Source organism: Dendrobates tinctorius, unplaced genomic scaffold (genome assembly GCF_039654945.1).
Source record: "Dendrobates tinctorius isolate UK_male_01 unplaced genomic scaffold, ASM3965494v1 ptg000120l, whole genome shotgun sequence".
Classification (NCBI taxonomy): Eukaryota; Metazoa; Chordata; class Amphibia; order Anura; family Dendrobatidae; genus Dendrobates; species Dendrobates tinctorius.
The window spans coordinates 37255432-37277004 of record NW_027361788.1 but is presented as its reverse complement, the minus strand read 5'-3'; the positions used below and the strand labels follow the sequence as shown (position 1 = coordinate 37277004).

General features: G+C 43.7%; 1 protein-coding gene across 8 annotated transcripts in view; it reads left to right on the top strand.

The window, feature by feature from the left end:
• RALGPS1 (Ral GEF with PH domain and SH3 binding motif 1) overlaps positions 1-21573 on the top strand; it is a 1264350-nt gene that overhangs the window by 1164133 nt on the left and 78644 nt on the right. For 6 of the 8 annotated variants that reach the window (XM_073541171.1, XM_073541174.1, XM_073541172.1 and 3 more), the window contains 2 exons: positions 12232-12283; positions 15982-16062. In XM_073541171.1, coding sequence (XP_073397272.1) covers positions 12232-12283; positions 15982-16062 — 133 coding nt within the window. The remainder of the gene's footprint in view (positions 1-12231; positions 12284-15981; positions 16063-21573) is intronic. The other 2 variants (XM_073541175.1, XM_073541173.1) reach the window with 1 other exon arrangement.

Sequence of the window (21573 nt, the reverse complement as noted above, 5' to 3'; positions counted from 1 at the left end):
GCCCAACACTGTGCAGGACGCTTGGCATTTGCCACAGAACACCAGGATTGGCAAATTCACCACTGGTGCCATGATTTCTTCACAGATGAAAGCAGGTTCACACTGAGCACAGGTGACAAAGTCTGAAGACGCCATGGAGAGCGGTCTGCTGCCTGCAACATCCTTCAGCATGACTGGTTTGGGAGTGGTTCAGTAATGGTGTGGGGTGGCATATCTTTGGAGGGCCGCACAGCCCTCCATGTGCTCGCAAGAGATAGCCTGACTGCCATTAGGTACTGAGATGAGATTCTCAGACCCCTTGTGAGACCATATGCTGGTGTGGTTGACCCTGGGTTCCTCCTAATGCGGGACAATGCCAGACCTCATGTGGCTGGAGTGTGTCAGCAGTTCCTGCAAGATGAATGCATTGAAGCTATGGACTGGCCTGCCCATTCTCAAGACCTGAATCCGATTGAGCACAACTGGGACATCATGTCTCGCTCCATCCACCAATGTCATGTTGCACCCCAGACTGTCCAGGAGTTGGCAGAAGCTTTAGTCCAGGTCTGGGAGGAGATCCCTCAGGAGACCATCTGCTGCGTCATCAGGAGCATGCCTAGGCGTTGTACAGTAGGGAGGTCATACAGGCACATGGAGGCCACACACAATACTGAGCATCTTATGCTTGTCATGAGGCATATCCACTGAAGTTGGATCAGCTTGTAATTTGATTTTCCTCTTTGATTTTTAGTATCATTCCAAATCCAGACCTCCATGGGATATTCATTTTGATTTACATTGATAATTATTATGTTTTATTGTTCTGAACACATTCCACTATGCAACGAATAAAAATTTCCAACTGGAATATTTCATTCAGAGATATCTAGGATGTGGTATTTTAGTGTTCCCTTTATTTTTTTGAGCAGTGTATTTTTTTTATATTGTGCTACTTTTGCGGAAAAAAAACAAACTTTTTCTTTTATGGTTGCTGTATTCTGATGCCTGTAACTGTAATTTTTACTGATTCCATTTTGGGGTAAATAGGGCATTTTGATCACTTTTTATTTCTTTTGGTAGGAGGCATAAGCAAAAAAAACAATAAATGTGATCTGTTGATTTTACGTTTTGGTTAACCAGTATAATTGACAGGTTTACTTTATGGGAAAATAATTATGGCATATCCTAACCTGTGTGAGTTTTTTTTTTTCTGTGTAACAAGTGCAGTTTTTATTTGCAACACTTTAGGATACATACAATTTTTCAATCACTTTTTGTTTAACTTTTTTGTGAGGCAAAGTGAATATAAACAGTAATTCTTCCATAATTTTTTTTTTTAAAAATGATGTTCACCATACATAATAAATAGAGTTGAGCGAAACGGGTCGAAAAATTTCAAAAGTCGCCGACTTTTGGCAAAGTCGGGTTTCATGAAACGAAACCCGACCCTAGGATGAGGTCGGCCACGAGGTCGGCGACTTACGTGCCAAAGTCGCGTTTCAAAAGTTTGTTTTGCGCTCTTTTTCAGCCAATCAGGATCCACGGACACTGCGGGCAACGTGATGACATAGGCAGGGGTCACCACCATCTTTCAGAAGGGCATGCAAATGATTGGCTTGCTTTGGTGGGCGTCACAGGGGTTATAAAAGGGAGTGCACGCCGACCGCCATCTTACTTCTGCCGATCTCAGTATAGGGAGAGGTTGCTGCTGATTCTGTAGGGAGAGCGTTAGGCAGGGAAGAAGAAAAAAAAACTGCTTCTGCTGCTAGCGATTTTGCCTGTGCAACACACCAGTCACTGTGTGTGCAGTGCAAGGGGAGACTATATTGTGGTGGATCAGCGGTGTTGGTTGTTAGGCTGCCTTCTAAGGCTTCCTGACAGCTGCATTGCTGGTTACCCACTGCTCTGCAAACTGCTTTTTTAAAAGCAATCCCAATTTTTTTTTTTGTCCTGCTGAGGTACTGAGCGTGCATTTTTTCACACCATACATCGGTGTACGCTCCTCACACAGTACCGTGTAACGGCTGTTATCACAGCCACAGTGAAGCTATCTGTGTGTCACTCTGTGAGAATAAGTCGAGGACATGTTCCGTTCTTACAGACCTGCACCTACTAGTTTTGTCTAGCTTTCAAACAGTTAAATATATTTGCTGTTTGATCACATTCAAAACTATAGAGACAGCGTGTCAGTCCGTATACTTAAAAAACACGGAGCTTGACAATTTTACGTACACCGGACAGCCGTGTACGTGCACGCTCCTCTCAGTACCGTGTAACGGCTGTTATCACGGCCACAGTGAAGCTATCTGTGTGTCACTGTGGAAGGACAAGTGGAGGACTTGTTCCGTTCTTACAGACCTGCACTCTAGGGAGATTCCTATTCTGCCCAATTCTACATACACCTTGTAGTTTGTGATACACTAGCAATTTCTGCCTGTGACATAGCGCTCTGATATTCAGTGGGCCTCACACAATCCAAAAGTGTCCAGTGTCCACTAGTGTGTGCAGAAATTCAAAATCTCTGTGATCCTGTAGTCACTTTTTTCACACCTGTGCCATCGAGCCTGTGACATAGCGCTCTGATATTCAGTGGGCCTCACACAATCCAAAAGTGTCCAGTGTCCACTAGTGTGTGCAGAAATTCAAAATCTCCCTTATCCTGTAGTCACTTTTTTCACACCTGTGCCATCGAGCCTGTGACATAGCGCTCTGATATTCAGTGGGCCTCACACAATCCAAAAGTGTCCAGTGTCCACTAGTGTGTGCAGAAATTCAAAATCTCCCTTATCCTGTAGTCACTTTTTTCACACCTGTGCCATCGAGCCTGTGACATAGCGCTGTGATATTCAGTGGGCCTCACACAATCCATAAGTGTCCAGTGTCCACAAGTGTGTGCAGAAATTCAAAATCTCCCCTGTCCTATAGACACCTTGTACCTTTTTTTACATTACTATATAGTTTGTTGGATTTTGTCTACATTTCTACAAAAAATGAGGAAGGCTGGTGGAAGAGGCCGTGGAATTGGGCGGGGGTTGGCAGCTGGTAATGATGGTGTTGGTGGTGGATCTGATGGTAGTGGCAAGAGCAAAATAGGACCGAATGCAGGAGGTGTTGAGCCTGCGTCATCGTCTGGCTCCATAAGGCTTCGAAGGCTTAGTTTTCTAGGAGTTGGCAAACCGCTTTTAAAGCAAGAGCATCAGGAAAAAGTTTTGTCTTACATTGCTGACTCAGCCTCCAGCTCTATCGCCTCCTCTTCTGAAGTTGTAAAAAGTAAAAGCACTGAGTCGTCATTGGAGACTCATGTTCATGAACCACACCTTTCCTTGTGTCCTTCACCCCAACCAAGATTGAAGGATGACGCAGGCCATACTACTGATTACTCCATGGAGCTGTTTTCACATACCATGCCTGGATTATCAAGTGAAATGGTGAATTACCCAGGCCAAGATGAATCTGACATGGAGTGCACTGATGCACAGCCGCTGATAGATGATTCTGCTGGTACATTCACTCAGAGCACTACATTGTCCTCGCAGTGTACAGAGCCAGATTCTGACCCTGATGAGACTCAGATGCCCCTTCCCGCACACTATACCACCATACACGGTGACACAGAGGAAGGTTCACATGACAATGAAGAGGAGGTGATGGATGACCCAGTTGTTGACCCAGATTGGCATCCATTGGGGGAAGAGGGTGCTGCTTCCAATAGCTCAGATGAGGAGCATCCACAGCAGACATCGACATCGCAACAGCTGTTATCTGGCAGGCCCGGAGCACTCCAAAGACAGGTTCCAAAAATCAAAAGAGTTGCTGGACAGCTTGTCCAGAGGGTCAAAAGATCACAGCGTGCTAGGCCGCAAAATGTCTGCCAAAGTAGGAAGAGTGCAGTGTGGCACTTTTTTGAACAAAATCCTCATGATCAGGCCAAGGTTATCTGTAAGAAGTGCGCAAAGACCTTTAGCCGAGGGAAAAATCTGAAAAATTTGAATACCAGTTGCATGCTTAGACATTTAACCACCATGCACTTGCAAGCGTGGACCAACACCAAACCTCAAGTGCCACATGTGCAACTGATCACAAAGAAGGTAGTCAGCAACGCTACATTGTTTCCCCCACTGTAAGCCCACCGGTTAGCACAGCAGCAAATGTTGAGGTGTCGTTGCAAGGCCACAGCAGTCAGGGAATCCCACTGTTATATCAACGAAATACTGAATCTAGGCCATCAGAAAGAACACCAACTCCATCACCATCATAAACCCTCTCTCAGTCCGCCCTGTCCACCGCTACTTCCACCATATGCAGCTTTCAAGTCCAGCTCACCCTCCCAGACACTATGAGTAGGTCAAGAAAGTACTCAGTCTCTCATCCGCGTACACTGGGTTTGAACGCCAACATTGCCAAACTAATCTCGTTGGAGATGATACCTTATCGGTTGGTGGAAAGCGCGGCTTTCCGCGAACTCATGGCCTATGCAGTACCACGCTATGACCTACCCAGTCGCCACTTCTTCTCTCGCAAAGCCATCCCATCCCTCCACCATCATGTAAAAGACCGCATTGTCCATGCACTCAAGCAGTCAGTGAGTGGAAAGGTGCACCTCACAACTGATGCTTGGTCCAGTCGGCATGGCCAGGGCCGTCACGTGTCCATCACTGCGCACTGGGTTAATGTGGTGGATGCAGGGTCCACGGGACAGCGGTGGTGGGACAGTGCTGCCTAGCCCACGGTATAGGAAACAGTTGGCTGTAGGCGTTCGACCCTCCTCCTCCTCCTCCTCCAGAAGCGAAAGCTCGTCCACAGAGCGCAGTCGTACGAGCACTCCATCTGCAGCTGCCACTGTTGCACACGAGGTGTCCCCCTATCGAGCAGCTAGTGGAAAGCGTCAGCAGGCTGTGTTGCAGATGATGTGTTTGGGCGACAGACACACCGCCGAGGTGCTGGCCGAGTACTTGAAGCGACAAACTGAGTCATGGCTGGGCAGTGTACATCTTGAGGCAGGCAAGGTAGTTAGTGATAACGGCCGTAATTTTGTGGCAGCCATAGCCCTTTCAAAACTCAGCCACATACCTTGCTTGGCTCACACCTTGAACCTGGTGGTGCAGTGCTTCCTCAAAAATTATCCGGAGTTAACAGCCCTGCTCCAGAAGGTGCGAAGACTGTGCGCGCACATCCGCCGGTCGCCTGTACACTCCGTTCGTATGCAGAAGCTGCAGCGATTGCTCCACCTTCCCAACCACCGCCTCATTATCAACATTGCAACAAGGTGGAACTCCACCCTGCACATGGTGGAGCTGCTGTGCGAGCAGAGGCAGGCCATAATGCATTTGTGGGAGGATACACGGCCAGGCACTTTGAGAGCAGACATGGAGTTGACAGGTGTGCAGTGGTCGAAGCTGAAAGACCTCTGTAAAGTCCTTCAGTGTTTTGAGGAATGCACACGGCTGGTAAGCGCAGAAGACGCCATCCTAAGCATGAGCATCCCACTTATGCGTCTGCTCATGCAAACTTTGACGCACCTTAAGGCGCAGGCGTCTGCAGCCAATGTTGATGAGGAGGAAGAGGAGGAGGGAATCCTTGATGACATTCAGCCATTGTCTGCTCAGGGACCTCTCCTGGACGAGGTGGAGGAAGAAGAGGAGGAGGAGGATGATGATGGGGATGATTACTTAGGGGAGGAGGATGCATCTCGTGGGGCAAGTGAAAATGTTGGCGTGGCAAGGTCTGGTACAGGGTTTGTGCGTGACTGTAGGGATGTGGATTTGCCAGAAAGTGCTCCTCCAACCAGCACTCGCAGTGCATCATTGACACCGGGAACATTGGCCCACATGTCAGATTATGCCTTGCAGATCCTAAAAAGGGACCCCCTCATTGCCAAAATGATGAACGATGACGACTACTGGTTGGCCAGCATCCTGGATCCACGCTATAAAGGCAAATTACAAAACATCATGCCACAGGAGAACCTTGACCTAATATTGGCTAATAAACAAGCAACTCTGGTAAATCGGTTGCTTGAGGCATTCCCAGCACACAGCAGCGGTGATAGTTCTCACACGAGCCGTACGGGCCGGGGGCAGCTTGGCAGAGGTGTTCATGGTGCACACAGCAGAAGTGGCGTTGGAGACAGGGGTTTCATGACAATGTTGTGGACTGATTTTTCAAGTACCGCTCACACAACTGGTAATACTGCATCGATGGAAAGTGACAGGAGACAGCAGTTGTCGGCTATGGTTACAAAATACTTTTCCTCCCATATCGATGTTCTCCCACACAGGTCATTCCCCTTTGACTATTGGGCCGCTAAACTGGACACCTGGCCTGAATTGGCACAATATGCCTTACAGGAGCTCGCTTGCCCAGCTGCAAGTGTGCCATCGGAAAGAGTCTTCAGTGCAGCTGGATCAATCCTGACAGAAAAAAGGACCCGTCTGTCAACCCAAAATGTGGATGATCTAACCTTCATTAAAATGAACCATGCATGGGTTTCCAAGGATTTTGTCCCACCTTCCCCTGATGACACATAGGGTGACAGAAAAATGGCTTGCTTTGGTCCACCTCTTCCTGGGACTTGACCTATTTCGCCTTTTGCATCAGCTGAATGTCCAACATCAACATATGCCACTTTCTAAAACTCCCCAACTGTGCTGCCTCCCCCCCCCATGGCCGGGGTCACCACCTAGCGCACGACACCGTGCGAGTGCCGTTGCCCTGGACAGGTGGGTAGGCCGACTCTTGGGCGTGGGCACTGGCACAGGGTCCCTCATAGTGCAATCAAGTGTCTCTGACGGTGGTGGTGCACACCCGCCATCAGACACACCGCCGTACTATGAGGGGCCCAGTGCCAGTACCGACGCCCACGAGTGGGCCCCCCTTGCTTGGGCAGGGCCCCAGCATTTGCAATCTTTACCTCTCCCTGCTCCTCCGCTGTGTAGTCTGGGCCGTCAAATCCATACTGTGCCTGACACCGTCTGAGCCTGCCTCCTGATGTATAGACATATATTTTGAATGTGTACGCTATCCATACATGTTATTCGGGGATACGGTACCCTTTCTCACCTTCGTGCAATCACGTGCAATCCATACTGTGCCTAACACCGTCTGAGCCTGCCTCCTGATGTATAGACATATATTTTGAATGTGTACGCTATCCATACATGTTATCCGGGGATACGGAACCCTTTCTCACCTTTGTGCAATCACGTGCAAGCCATACTGGGCCTAACACCGTCTGAGCCTGCCTCCTGATGTATAGACATATATTTTGAATGTGTACGCTATCCATACATGTTATCCGGGGATACGGTACCCTTTCTCACCTTTGTGCAATCACGTGCAAGCTATACTGGGCCTAACACCATCTGAGCCTGCCTCCTGATGTATAGACATATATTTTGAATGTGTACGCTATCCATACATGTTATCCGGGGATACGGTACCCTTTCTCACCTTTGTGCAATCACGTGCAAGCCATACTGGGCCTAACACCGTCTGAGCCTGCCTCCTGATGTATTGACATATATTTTGAATGTGTACGCTATCCATACATGTTATCCGGGGATACGGTACCCTTTCTCACCTTTGTGCAATCACGTGTAATCCATACTGGGCGTGAGAATGGCTGGCGAGCTGTTAAGCAAGCTACAGCACCTGTGGTTTGCACACGTAAGTTTTTCATTTTTTCAGGAATGACGGTTAGGCCTAATTCCGGAACTGCGGTTGACCTGCACTTACTGGGAAATCATCGTTCGCGGGTAATAATTGTAATCAGTGATCCCCATCACTAACGTTGTTCAGCGGGTTATCTGCACCTGTAAGTGACAAACGCTGGCCTTTTCAGTGTAGCGCACATGCAGCCACGGACATGTAAGGGCATGACACACCAGTTATTGGCCAGTCTCATGTGCCAGAGCCTCACGTGTCCCTCTAGTAAGCCGGACTCGGACCGCGGGGCATGACGGAGTCTCGTTCGTTAACGGAATTAAGCTTGCAATGTGTGCATCTTTTCTGTAGCTGGCATGGTTGAGGTTTCCCAGGTGGAGTCGAATTTAACCGTAGCCTCCACTCCTGGTGGTGCCCTTCTGGACATTCCTTTAAGGTTCAGCTTTGCAACCATACTGCCCACGTAAAACAAACACTTTGCCTTCATGAACGCTGTTTGGAGGGTCATGACTCGTGGGAATAATGCCGCCCAATCAGTTTACCTGCTAGAGAGATCCTTCGTTTCTCTCAAGCATGACATCACACTCCCTAGGAGGAAGGTAATGCCACTGTGGCGACCGTACTCCTGGGGGCGACACAAGTGCACTGATGCCCAGCCACTGCTCGATGAATCTGCTGGGACATTCCCCTCGCACGCTACACGGCCTGAATCTGACCCTGATGAAACTCAGGTTACCCTTCCCATATACCGTTCCATCTTACACGGTGACAAAGAGGAAGCTGCAGATTAAAGTGCAGGTTCGGCCCACCCGCCATCAGACACACCACCGTACTATCAGGGGCCCTGTGCCAGTGCCGTCGCCAACGAGTGGGCCCCCCCTGCTTGCTCAGGATCACAGCACTTGCAAGGTTGAAATACTGTGCAGTGAGATGGAAGATGGGGACGACGAGGAGTCCAGACTAGTACAGGGATTCCCTAGCGAGGAGACTTATTTGATTGTTTTCAATGTTGGGACAGCAATTTTTGGGCAGCACTATACTCTGGAGAATGATAGATGGGGCCCACCATACACTGGAACATTCCAAAGGTGGACATCAGACACTGGAGCAGCATTTACAGGGCCCATTATACACTAGAGCATTAGAAATGGGGCCCATTATGTTTGGAGCATTATTTGGGCCCATAAGACAGTGGAGCTTCATCCATGGGGACCAACATATACTGTAGCATTATGTGGAGCTCACCATATACTGTTTCAAACATTATATGGGACCAATGATTCTGTATGGAGAAATAGATGGGCCTCGTCATGAGATGTAAAAAGTGAAGTATTTTTCATTGTACTATACCGCTATTTCCCTGCCGTATCGGAGCATGATGAGTTGTGGTATGTGTTAAAGGGGCGCTCTTTCGCCCAGGGCACATGAAAACCTGGAGCCAGCCCTACCCCCCCACAACTTTAGCCAAATAACCGCCATTTTTCAGTGCGTAACTTGTATTATGAAGTTAATTAAGGATGACAAGCTTAAGTAAGAAGAATTGATGCTTTTGGCATTCAAATGGGCACTCTAGGTGTGTTTCCTGTCCTCCTCTCACTGCCGACTTTTATTCCCCATTGACTTACATTGGGTTTCGTGTTTCGGGACGACCCCGACTTTTCCCTATAATCGGCCGATCTTGCTCGACCCGACTTTTGGAAAAGTTGGGTTTCACGAAACGAAACTCGACCCTAAAAAAACAAAAGTCGCTCAACTCTAATAATAAATAATAGTTTCATAGTATCCTCTTGTCAAACTCCTCACTTGTCATTACTATCGACAGCAGCATATTAGGGGTGCTGGGATCAAAGCTTGTTCGATCTCAGCACATACAGGAGGAGCTCAGCTGTATATAAGATCCGGCTCCTGCTGCTGATAGCATGGGCATAACTCCTGAGCCCATGCCATCTCTTTGTACTTGAAATTGTGGGAAATCACCTTCAGTCTTGACGTGCAGTTACGATTTCTGTCAGACCAGGAGGAAATTTGCAGTATGCCCTTGAATTGGCAGATTTTTTTTCCCCACAGGACAGGAATAAGGTTTTGCGAAATCTCACCCATCCGCATTGTACTGTTTCAAAAATGCCCAGCCAGGGAAATTACATAGATCCACAGGATGATTTCTTTTTGTCAAGGGAACACATCTCTGCTGCGTCCAATCTCCAGGACAGTTACGTAATTGTCTGATGAGTGATGGGCGAGGCTGCGGCTGCTTTCAATGCCAAGCCAGCTATTGGAGAACTAACAGTGAGCGTATGGTATACACACCTCCAATTCCAACTCATGGAATATATGTATATGCCCCCGGTACAGTCACTGTCAACTCTGCAATAATAAAGTAACTATTCAATGCCAACGCAAGTCGTTTATACAGGCCGATTGGACGCCCCTTACAGGTAAGGTATGGCTTCCGGGTTGCCGTTTACAGAGCAAGAGAGACAGAGCTATCATATTTTATATTTAATCGACAAAGATCGGCAGTGTTTAAAAAAAAAAAATGTACAAAAGATTTTAACAAAGGGGACAAAACAATAGAATATATACAATTTCTTAAAATAAAAAGGAATAACGAAAGAAAGTCACTAAACCTGGTCACAGAAATGGCACAGATTTATGGAGGGAAGAACTACTAGTGAAATCATCCGGTGGAACGTGGATCAATTCTACACAGCAATGTAACTTCCTGTTATTGAACAAGGACCATAATTGGCAATGGCTTTTTATTATCACAAGTTACAGACACATACCTCCTCAGTGGTGACTCATAACTAGAGTTGAGCGAATTTGTTCGGGTTCCTTCTTATTCGACAAGCTATAGCGCTTACTGAATAACCTGCAGAGGGAACTCAGCTCCCTGAATCACGTCGGCTGATCAGCGCCGCAGCTGCATGTGTCGCGGCTGTGTCACAGGACATGTATGGAGAGTCTGTGTGTTGGGCTCTCCATGCATGTTCTGTGACTGAGACACAGTCGCAACACATGCAGCCGCGGCGCCGATCAGCTGATCGGCCGGTGCGATCCAGGAAGCCGGGTTCCCTCTGCAGCTTATTTGGTAAGCGCTATAGGTTGCTGAATAAGAGGGAGCCCGAACAAATTCGCTCAACTCTGCTCATAACAGGGCTGGACTTCAGAGAACTATAGGATGTGTCTTAGCCTTAAGAATTTATTCGATTCTAAACTTTTACGATATCTCCACTCCTGAAGGTCTCCCGCAGTAGACATAATCATCATATTTTTATCTTGATTTTCTCTGTTCACAGATAGGAGACATGGCATATATATTATTATCTATCTGACTGATATCTATTTGACGGTATGCCGGTCATTGTCCAGTGATGTGAAACCATGTTTTGCGTTCACCATTTCATCACATTTCTGAAAATATGATTTTCCTCTCTATTATAACAGCGCAGTTTGTAAAAACCTGACTTCAAAATTTTTATAAGGTAGAAAAAGATCTTTTACTCTTATAGCTCATCTCTATAGGTCATAAATCTGCCTTTCTCCACATCTTCTAGCCATTAGGATTTTCTTTAATTACCTGTTTCCAAGGGAGGGGGCAGCTGCTAAAAGGAGTCATGTGAAGGTGACTTGTAGATTGCAAGTGCTTTCTCTGGAGATGTCTGTATGGATTTTAATTTTTCTCTATGGCATACTCCGACATGGTTCTCGTGATTGACACCTGCCTTGTCCCTAATATCTGGTGGTTTCTCTGTGGAGAGATCAGAGGATAAATATTTCTTTGTTCATGGTTATCTCGTGAAGACTGGGGTGTAATCTAAACCTCATCTTTATGCTGATGCTTCTATTCTAGAGATTTACAGGAACCTGGTTCAGATTCTCTCTGTATTTCTATATGAAAATGATTTTGACATTAGTGACCAGGTGGACTTTTCCTTTCCAAGTAGAAGGAGCTCGGCTGAGATTAATGCTGTCTAATATCCATAATTATTTACATGTTACTGGGATCGTGAGATATTTCTTCCAGGAATACATTTTATTTAGAATGTTGTCCTTCCAACTGTTTCAAAACTACAACACCCAGCATGCTATGCTATTGCAGCATGATAGGAGTTGTAGAATAAAGTCCTATATGTATGCTATACAGTGCTATCATAATGCACAGATAGGAGCGTTACATTGTACTGTTACATGGGGTCAGGAGCTGTCTGTCATAAAATATCTTGCAGATGGGAGTAATAATGGATATGATATACTGTATTCTTGGTAGGAAAAGAGATTCTGCCTTGTCTGGCTGGAAAAGATCTCATCCCTTCTGCTGCCAGAGAAAATCAGTATTATCTCTACTACATTATTCATTGTTTATTCATGTTATGGTTATATGTAATGTAACGATGTTGGGAGTTGTAGTATTTCATGTATAGAGAGGAAGAGAATTATATGAGATCATGTCCAGTAGTCGTGTCATGTTGGGAGTTGTGATCTATGTGTAAATAGTATAATGGTCATGACTAAACATTTAGAAGCTTAGCAATAATAATCAATTGGATAATTATTGTAAATTTTCTCTCTCCTTTTTTTGTCTTGTAGGAAGCAGTGAAAGTTCAGAGTTTAGTGAAGAGGTGTCTTCTGTCCTGGACAGGTGAGTCACTGCATCTTTATCAGCTGCTGCTACAAGAACGTGCAGATACTGTCCAAGGGACAACCTGTCCGTACTCGTGTGCATTGAGTAGTATGCTAGTCTGAGAACTCAAGGTAGCTATCTTGTGACTTTTTGCCTTCGTTCTTCCCTCTTCCCTCAAACACTACACATACCGGTGGTAGAAAGGATTGCACTGTATGGTGTCACTGTTACCATCAAAATTGTTCCATGTGTTTTGTGGTGTTAAGTGTTTTCTGTCCATCTGCCATCATAGGATACCAGCTCCACTAGTGAGGATTAGTAGGGCGCTGAACCTCCAGGTGACCTAAATATATTCGTTTGTAGGAGTCACCTAAAAGTCGTAAACTGATTTTATAAATTCAGAATTTATAATTGTTGCTCTAATTTACAACCCTGTATTACACATTTTTAAGACATTACATAGCTTCTTTGCCTTATACACCCTTAATTGTTAGCTGTTAGGCGAACAGCTCGGAGGAGAGAGAGAGTGAGTCACTGCCAGACTCCATTGGTGGTAGCTCATCCCCTGGAAAATGAAAAGATTGGAAACATAAATTCAGCTGGCCGGATCCTTCTAGCACCCAACATCATTTCTCAGGGAGACCCCCATACAAATTAGACTGGTGGTCAATCTGTAGATGATGAAATGATGTATTTTATGGTTTATGAGTGAAAGCAGCTAAGTTATTGACCCCCACATATGTTATTTCCAATCATTACAGAATAAGCCAGGTTGAGGCAGAAGCTGCATTTTCTGTATTTTAGCATTGATATCACTGCCACCCGCCCATTCCTCCTGAACTCATTAGAGTTCATCATGGTGTTCTATGAAATACATTATACAAATTTGTGAAATTCCCTGGCAGCTGTAGATGCCGTTCAGCCTGAGGGATTAATGATTTTCCTTTAATTGGTAAACAATCATACAGTTGTGGCCAAAAGTATTGACACCCCTGCAATTTTGTCAGATAAAACTCAGTTTCTTCCTGAAAATGATTGCAAACACAAATTCTTTGGTATTATTATCTTCATTTAATTTGTCTTAAATGAAAAAACACAAAAAGAATTGTCCTAAAGCCAAATTGGATATAATTCCACACCAAACATAAAAAAGAGGGTGGACAAAAGTATTGGCACTGTTCGAAAAATCATGTGATGCTTCTCTAATTTGTGTAATTAACAGCACCTGTAACTTACCTGTGGCACCTAACAGGTGTTGGCAATAACTAAATCACACTTGCAGCCAGTTGACATGGATTAAAGTTGACTCAACCTCTGTCCTGTGTCCTTGTGTGTACCACATTGAGCATGGAGAAAAGAAAGAAGACTAAAGAACTGTCTGAGGACTTGAGAAACCAAATTGTGAGGAAACATGAGCAATCTCAAGGCTACAAGTCCATCTCCAAAGACCTGAATGTTCCTGTGTCTACCGTGCACAATGTCATCAAGAAGTTTAAAGCCCACTGTGGCTAACCTCGCTAGATATGGACGGAAAAGAAAAATTGACAAGAGATTTCAAGGCAAGATTGTGCGGATGTTGGATAAAGAACCTTGACTAACATCCAAACAAGTTCAAGCTGCCCTGCAGTCCGAGGGTACAACAGTGTCAACCCGTACTATCCGTCGGCGTCTGAATGAAAAGGGACTGTATGGTAGGAGACCCAGGAAGACCCCACTTCTTACCCCAAGACATAAAAAAGCCAGGCTGGAGTTTGCCAAAACTTACTTGAAAAAGCCTAAAACATTTTGGAAGAATGTTCTCTGGTCAGATGAGACAGAAGTAGAGCTTTTTGGGCAAAGGCATCAACATAGAGTTTACAGGAGAAAAAAAGAGGCATTCAAAGAAAAAAACATGGTCCCTACAATCAAACATGGTGGAGGTTCCCTGATGTTTTGGGGTTGCTTTGCTGCCTCTGGCACTGGACTGCTTGACGGTGTGCATGGCATTATGAAGTCTGAAGACTACCAACAAATTTTGCAGCATAATAATAATAATAATAATAATAATAATAATAATAATAATAATAATTTTGCAGCCCATTGTGAGAAAGCTGGGTCTCCCTCAGAGGTCATGGGTCTTCCAGCAGGACAATGACCCAAAACACACTTCAAAAAGCACTAGAAAATGGTTTGAGAGAAAGCACTGGAGACTTCTAAGGTGGCCAGCAATGAGTCCAGACCTGAATCCCATAGAACACCTGTGGAGAGATCTAAAAATGGCAGTTTGGAGAAGGCACCCTTCTAATATCAGGGACCTGGAGCAGTTTGCCAAAGAAGAATGGTCTAAAATTCCAGCAGAGCATTGTAAGAAACTCATTGATGGTTACCGGAAGCTGTTGGTCGCAGTTATTTTGGCTAAAGGTTGTGCAACCAAGTATTAGGCTGAGGGTGCCAAACTTTTGTCTGGCCCATTTTTGGAGTTTTGTGTGAAATGATCAATGTTTTTCTTTTTGCTTCATTCTCTTTTGTGTTTTTTCATTTAAGCCAAATTAAATGAAGATAATAATACCAAAGAATTTGTGTTTGCAATCGTTTTCAGGAAGAAACTGAGTATTATCTGACAAAATTGCAGGGGTCAATACTTTTGGCCACAACTGTATATCCCCTGGGTTTTCACTGCATTTATACCTTGGGGGTAACTATAAGATGTGATCAGCTGGATGATGGATGGTGGAGTAGTCAGTGTATTATATGCATTACTGGATATGACAGACACAGGGCAGTGTTGCCAATAAAATCTGAATCATTTCTCCTCCCTCCAGGATATACTCTGCACAGTACAGGAAGCAGATCCTGGGCACTTCTTGCTGTCACATGCTATTACTGTATTTTATATAGACACGCCTATCAGTGCAAATCCGATGTAATCTGATGTGACTATCTTGTCACCCCACTGGCTGCATTTTATACTATGTGAATTTATCAATAATAACGCTTTGATTTATTATATGATTCCCTAAACCAAGACAATATCAGCCATGTCCCTAAAGTTGGGGTGTACAAACATTCAGCACCTTAGGAACTCTAACCAAAAATAAGTAAATGGTTAAAACTCAGTAAAAATGAGAAGAGACTGCACCACACTGCAGTAAGATAGGTGCACGTCTACAACGCTTATATAGGTGTATGGTCCATGTAAATGTCTGTGCACTTTGATAAATCCAGCTAAGAATCTCCTGCTATTATATAAATTTTGAGTGGTGTTATTAAATGGGGTTGTACCAAGTTGGGAAGTTATTCTCTATGCATAGGATAGGGTCTAACTTCCTGATTGCTTGGATGTCTGACCTCTGGGACTCCCAACGATCTCGAAAACCTGTGTATGGAGTGGTTATCCATTATGTCCACCTCCACTGCATTCATAAAGGGATCACTGAAGACCATTTGAATTGGCTATCTCCAGTGGTCACATTAAAGATGAATGGAGCAGAGATGCACATGATTGGTGGGAGTCCCAACGATCAGGAAGTTATCCCCATCCTATGGGTAAGGTGATGGCGTCAAACCTTGCTATAACCTCTTTAAGGAAACACAAAATCAGATGGATCTTCCTTACATGAAGGTACCTAGGGGTCCGGCCGTGTAGAATTGTTATATGCGTAGAGCTGCATGTTACTTGGGTATGCTTTTTTTGCACCATGCACGGTTTTCGAACTCATGTTTAAATTTGCAAACAGGGGTCGTATGTATGCCACGCTGGGTCCCAACTGGAGGGTCCCGGTACGGAACTCTCCCAGGAGTCGAAGCTGTGTGTACAGGTACATATAGGTGATGGGTCTATCCTCTTCAATCAGTAATGACTTAAAGTGCAACTTTATACAACGGAAGCAGTCATGTTTGTTGCCTGAACCATTGCTGCACTATATACTATGACAGCTAGCTGTACAGCAGAGGCACAGAGTAACTTCACGCCTCAGTAGTTATTTGGATGATGACATGATACATGTCTATGCTGCTTTAATGAAGAATCCTTAAGACCAAGATGAGCTGAACGATTTTTATTTCCATAGCGCATTTCAGCGCTGGACTAACATCTTTTTCAAGTGAAAAAAACAATTGCAATGAAATTGTTTTTTCCACTTGAAAAAGACACAAGTCCAGTGTTGTTCTTCATTACAGTAGCTCAGACGGATATCGTGTTATCGTCCAAACTGGTCATCTATCCTGGAGGAAACATCCCCAGCCACGCTGATTTGTTTAGGTGTTCTTAGGAGTTGTGCCTGCACACAACCTGTTCCCCTTCCTTTTACTTTCTTTTGTGTCCAAAAGAGTATCCCCGTTGGTCTTGTTCACTTTTGTCCCCCAGTAGTTTTTCTACCACGCCTCAGCAGTGGCATATACCCATCCTCATAAACTCTGCTTCAGCTGACAATATGGCTGCCTCCGGTATATGTAATCAGCTGGACCTCTCTTGCATGCTTGATTAAGAAACTATCACAATCTGAACTTTCTGTAGTAAACTTACTACTTGTATTTTCTGATTTGCCTTTTCTACAGTGATCACATTCATGCAAGTGTTAAATTGGAACATCATAAAACATTTTATTACAAAAAAGTTGCTATAAAAGTTTTTTTTTTGTTGATAAAACAGCCCCTGTGATGCTAAAAATGAATACCATCCTGATTACTTATTATTGCAATATTTTAGAAAAAAAAGTTGCAAAAAATATAGATAAATATATCTATTTTTTATTACAATAAACATTGGGTCCAGATGTGATGGATTATTTCCAGCATCGTTTTTTTGTGAATCTGTAATTAATTTAGATATGTTGCAGAAGCACATCTCCTTACTGCATTACAAAGGGCAAGATCTGTGCTGCAAACCAGCTACATCTGGAGCTACCGTAACCCAAATATTGTAATTTCAAAATTAGGTGACATTTGATCTGAGGTGAGATAATAGCAGTTATCACTCATTATTTCACTGCTATTATTCCAAGTTATAAGCTCGTCATTTTATCTCTATAGTTTCTTTATAAAGGAAACATTTTGAATCATTCACAAAGAACAAAATGAAAAACAAAAGCAGTGATCTGATTGGCTGCAGTGAACAAAACTGTAATTAAAGGGGGTATTCAGCATCTCTGATAGATATGGCATTATCAATAAGGTACGCCAGAAATGCTTGGCAGCTGTTTTAAAACACATGCGCTGCTCTATCCTTTTATGTGTATCATAATCTGAAAATAGCCAGGCAAACGAGCGTTCTGCAATTTTTGGAATTCCCAGTTAAGTAATTACAGCGAACAGTGCATGCATACCTATCCATCCCTTTTGAGTTTGGAACCTCAGCACCACAAAAGAAAATTAGATCACACTGTAAGTCTTGCTGCAATGTAAATTTATTTTGATCCGGCAAGGAATCAAAAACAGATCTCATCCAAAGTTTTGACCAGGAACGGTCTTTGTCAAGGACATCTCAAATGCGTGAAATTGCAAGATACAAATTATACAGTGTTTCAGATGATATATGCAAAGACATATGTACAAAAATTCTACAAAAAAAATATGCAAAAGTAAATACATAAATCAAATAGGAGGGAGTTGGGGAAGGGAACAATGAGCAAGAAGTTCAGTGGAGACTAAATCACTATCACCTGTTGCGGGTGCAGGTAGGCAGAAATCTACTGTAGTACAGCAATAACGTAAATCGCATGATCTGTTTCATGTCAAGCAAGACCTAAAGAACACAGAGGGTATAATGAAGTACAAGCCAGTAATCTGCATAGAAATAATACACATCATAGAAAGAGAGGATTATCTGGAGTAGAAATAGTAAATTTCAAAACCTGGATAGAGGGAGCTAAAGAGAAGGGAAGAGAGGAGGAAAAGGGTGAAGCAGATACATATCTAGAGGATTATTAGACAAGCACTGCTTATGAAAATATGACGGTATATAAGGGGTTAATACATAGTCAGCAGGAACATCTCTATTGTCATGGAAAGTAGGATTATGTAAATGATTTACAATACATGTATGGTGAATGGAGAGGTGTAATAAATGCTTATAAATATGAGTGTACACAGAGAGCTAATGAGGAAGTATGCATATAATAGAGACACAGACTGAACCCTCCATCCCTGGCTGTGCCACATTCTTCAAATAGATGTTACTCCCAGCTGAGCAACCTGCATCTATCTAACATTTATGGCAAATAATGTGCCATGCACAATTGCAGAGTCTGTGTCACAGCTACAATACCTAGGCTCTTCATCCATCTGCTGCACAGAACATAGACCACCATAGAGCACCTTCCACTTTACTCACTTTGTATCTTTTTTTGCACATTGGGGGATAATTAGTATTCGATGTATCATAAATCAAATTTTATCACCCATAACTACAACCCTGTAATCTGTGTCCCATGGGAATGTAACTGTTTTCTATTAAATTTTTCAAATCTTGACAAAATATAATACTGTCCTATTTACTGACAGTCCGTCTTTGTCCTGCTAATGTTCGTTTTTGTTGCTGACTACATGGTCACACAAGTCTAATATGTTTTATTGTTACTCTTCATTCGTTACTATATGTGGACATGTTTCACATTTGAGTTAAGCATCTTTAAGGGCAAAATAATGTTTGTGGTTGCCTCATCACTTGGGCGCTGTTACCCCTTTGTTTATATTCTTACTAACATTTAGGGCATGTTCCCACATGGCTGATACACTACGTATTTGCTTTCCATATAGCTCATCACTACCACACCACCTAACAGTGCAGCTTTTCACCTCATCGTGACTTTTGAAGAAAAATGAAGAAACAATGAGCAGATTTACAAATCCTGCCAAAAAGTCAAGGTTCCCATTCGCTTTAAATAGAAGTCAACCAAACAATCGGCTCAGCTTGGAAATCCAACATGATGGATTCTTCTCTCCCCCAACATTATCTGTCAGGGAAGTCAGGCATCGTGCCTATGCATTAAACTGGTGGAAAATCTCAATGATATTGGCCGGTTTGGCCAACTTTAGTCTAATGTGTATGGGAGGCCTTAAAAGCCCCCTTTCACAATGGATTAAAGTTGGCTAAACCTGTCGATATTGGGGGAGAGGAGTATCAATCTGCTTGAATTTTTATGTTCAATCCTTTTGTAAGCGGCTGCAGAGGTGTCCAAAGGGGACAAAGGTGTCAAGCGGAAAGGTGCGAAGCGAAAAGTTCTCTTCGCTACTGAAGATTGACATTTCAGACTAGTGGCTCGGTTTCTCTGCTGCTCTGAACTGTGTGCTAGCATCACTGCTGCCAGCATCGAAGGAGAAAGAGAGAATGAAGTTGGCCAGATTCAGCAATCCAGCCAGATTCGGTTGGAGCTTGTTAACAAGAACTCGTTGCCTAAAAAGACTGACTGCTCTGTCGTGGCCAATAACATTGGCAACAAGCTGAACACTAGAGAAATGATAATCCCTCCATTTTTGAGGATTTTAATAAAAGGTCAATTACAAAGTTATAAGCACTTAGTAATTTTAACCATTAAAAGGGTTGTTCGGTCTCAGAAGCAAAGTCGCCATATAGGACTACAGACTGCCTGCTGAATTGTGACAGTCTGCAATGCTCACAGTGACACCGTTCCCCTATATGCGCCTTGTGAGTGGGAGTCACCGCATTTAGGGGTTACAGTGCCTTGCGAAAGTATTCGGCCCCCTGGAACTTTTCAACCTTTTCCCACATATCAAGCTTCAAACCTAAAGATACCAAATGTAAATTTTTGGTGAAGAGTCAACAACAAGTGGAACACAACTGTAAAGTTCAACAAAATTTATTGGTTATTTTAAATTTTTATTGAAAATCAAAAACTGAAAAGTGGGGCGTGCAATATTATTCGGCCCCTTTACTTTCAGTGCGGCAAACTCACTCCAGAAGTTCATTGTGGATCTCTGAATGATCTATTGTTGTCCTAAATGACTAATGATGATAAATATAATCCACCTGTGTGTAATCAAGTCTCCGTATAAATGCACCTGCTCTGTAATAGTCTCAGGGTTCTGTTTGCAGCACAGAGAGCATCATGCAGACCAAGGAACCTAACAGGCAGGTCCGTGATACTGTTGTGGAGAAGTTTAAAGCCGGATTTGGATACAAAATGATTTCCAAAACTTTAACCATCCTAAGGAGCACTGTGCAAGTGATCATATTGAAATGGAAGGGGTATCATACCACTGCAAATCTACCAAGACCCGACCGTCCCTCTAAACTTTCATCTCAAACAAGGAGAAGACTGATCAGAGATGCAGCCAAGAGGCCCATGATCACTCTGGATGAACTGCAGAGATCTACAGCTGAGGTGGGACAGTCTGTCCATAGGACAACAATCAGTCGTACAGTGGACAAATCTGGTCTTTAAGGAAGAGTGGCAAGAAGAAAGCCATTTCTCAAAGATATCCATAAAAAGTGTTGTTTAAAGTTTGCAACAAACCACCTGGGAGACGCACCAAACCTGTGGAAGAAGGTGCTCTGGTCAGATGAAACCAAAATCAAACTTTTTGTCAACAATGCCAAACGATATGTTTGATGTAAAGGCAACACAGCTCATCACCCTGAACACGCCATCCCCACTATCAAACATGGTGGTGGTGGCAGCTTCATGGTTTGGACCTGCTTTTCTTCAGCAGGGACAGGGAAGATGGATAAAATTGATGGGAAGATGGATGGAGCCAAATACAGGACCATTCTTGAAGAAAACCTGTTAGAGTCTGCAAAAGACCTGAGACTGGGACGGAGATTGGTCTTCCAACAAGACAATGATCCCAAACATAAAGCAAAATCTACAATGGAATGGTTCACAAATAAACGTATCCAGTTGTTAGAATGGTCAACTCAAAGTCCAGACCTGAATCCAATCGAGAATCTGTGGAAAGAGCTGAAAACTGCTGTTCACAAACGATCTCCATCAAGCCTCACTGAGCTCGAGCTGTTTGCCAAGGAAGAATGGGCAAGAATTTCTGTCTCTCGATGTACAAAACTGATAGAGACATACCCCAAGCGACTTGCAACTGTAATCGCAGCAAAAGGTGGCGCAACAAAGTGTTACGTTAAAGGGGCCGAATAATATTGCACACCCCACTTTTCAGTTTTTGAATTTCCACAAAAATTTAAAATAACCAATACATTTCATTCAACTTCACAATTGTGTTCCACTTGTTAATTCTTCACCAAAAATGTACATTTGGTATCTTTATGTTTGAAGCATGATATGTGGGAAGGTTGAAAAGTTCCAGGGGGCCTAATACTTTCACAAGGCACTGTATATGCCAACTAGTCTGATTCCAGT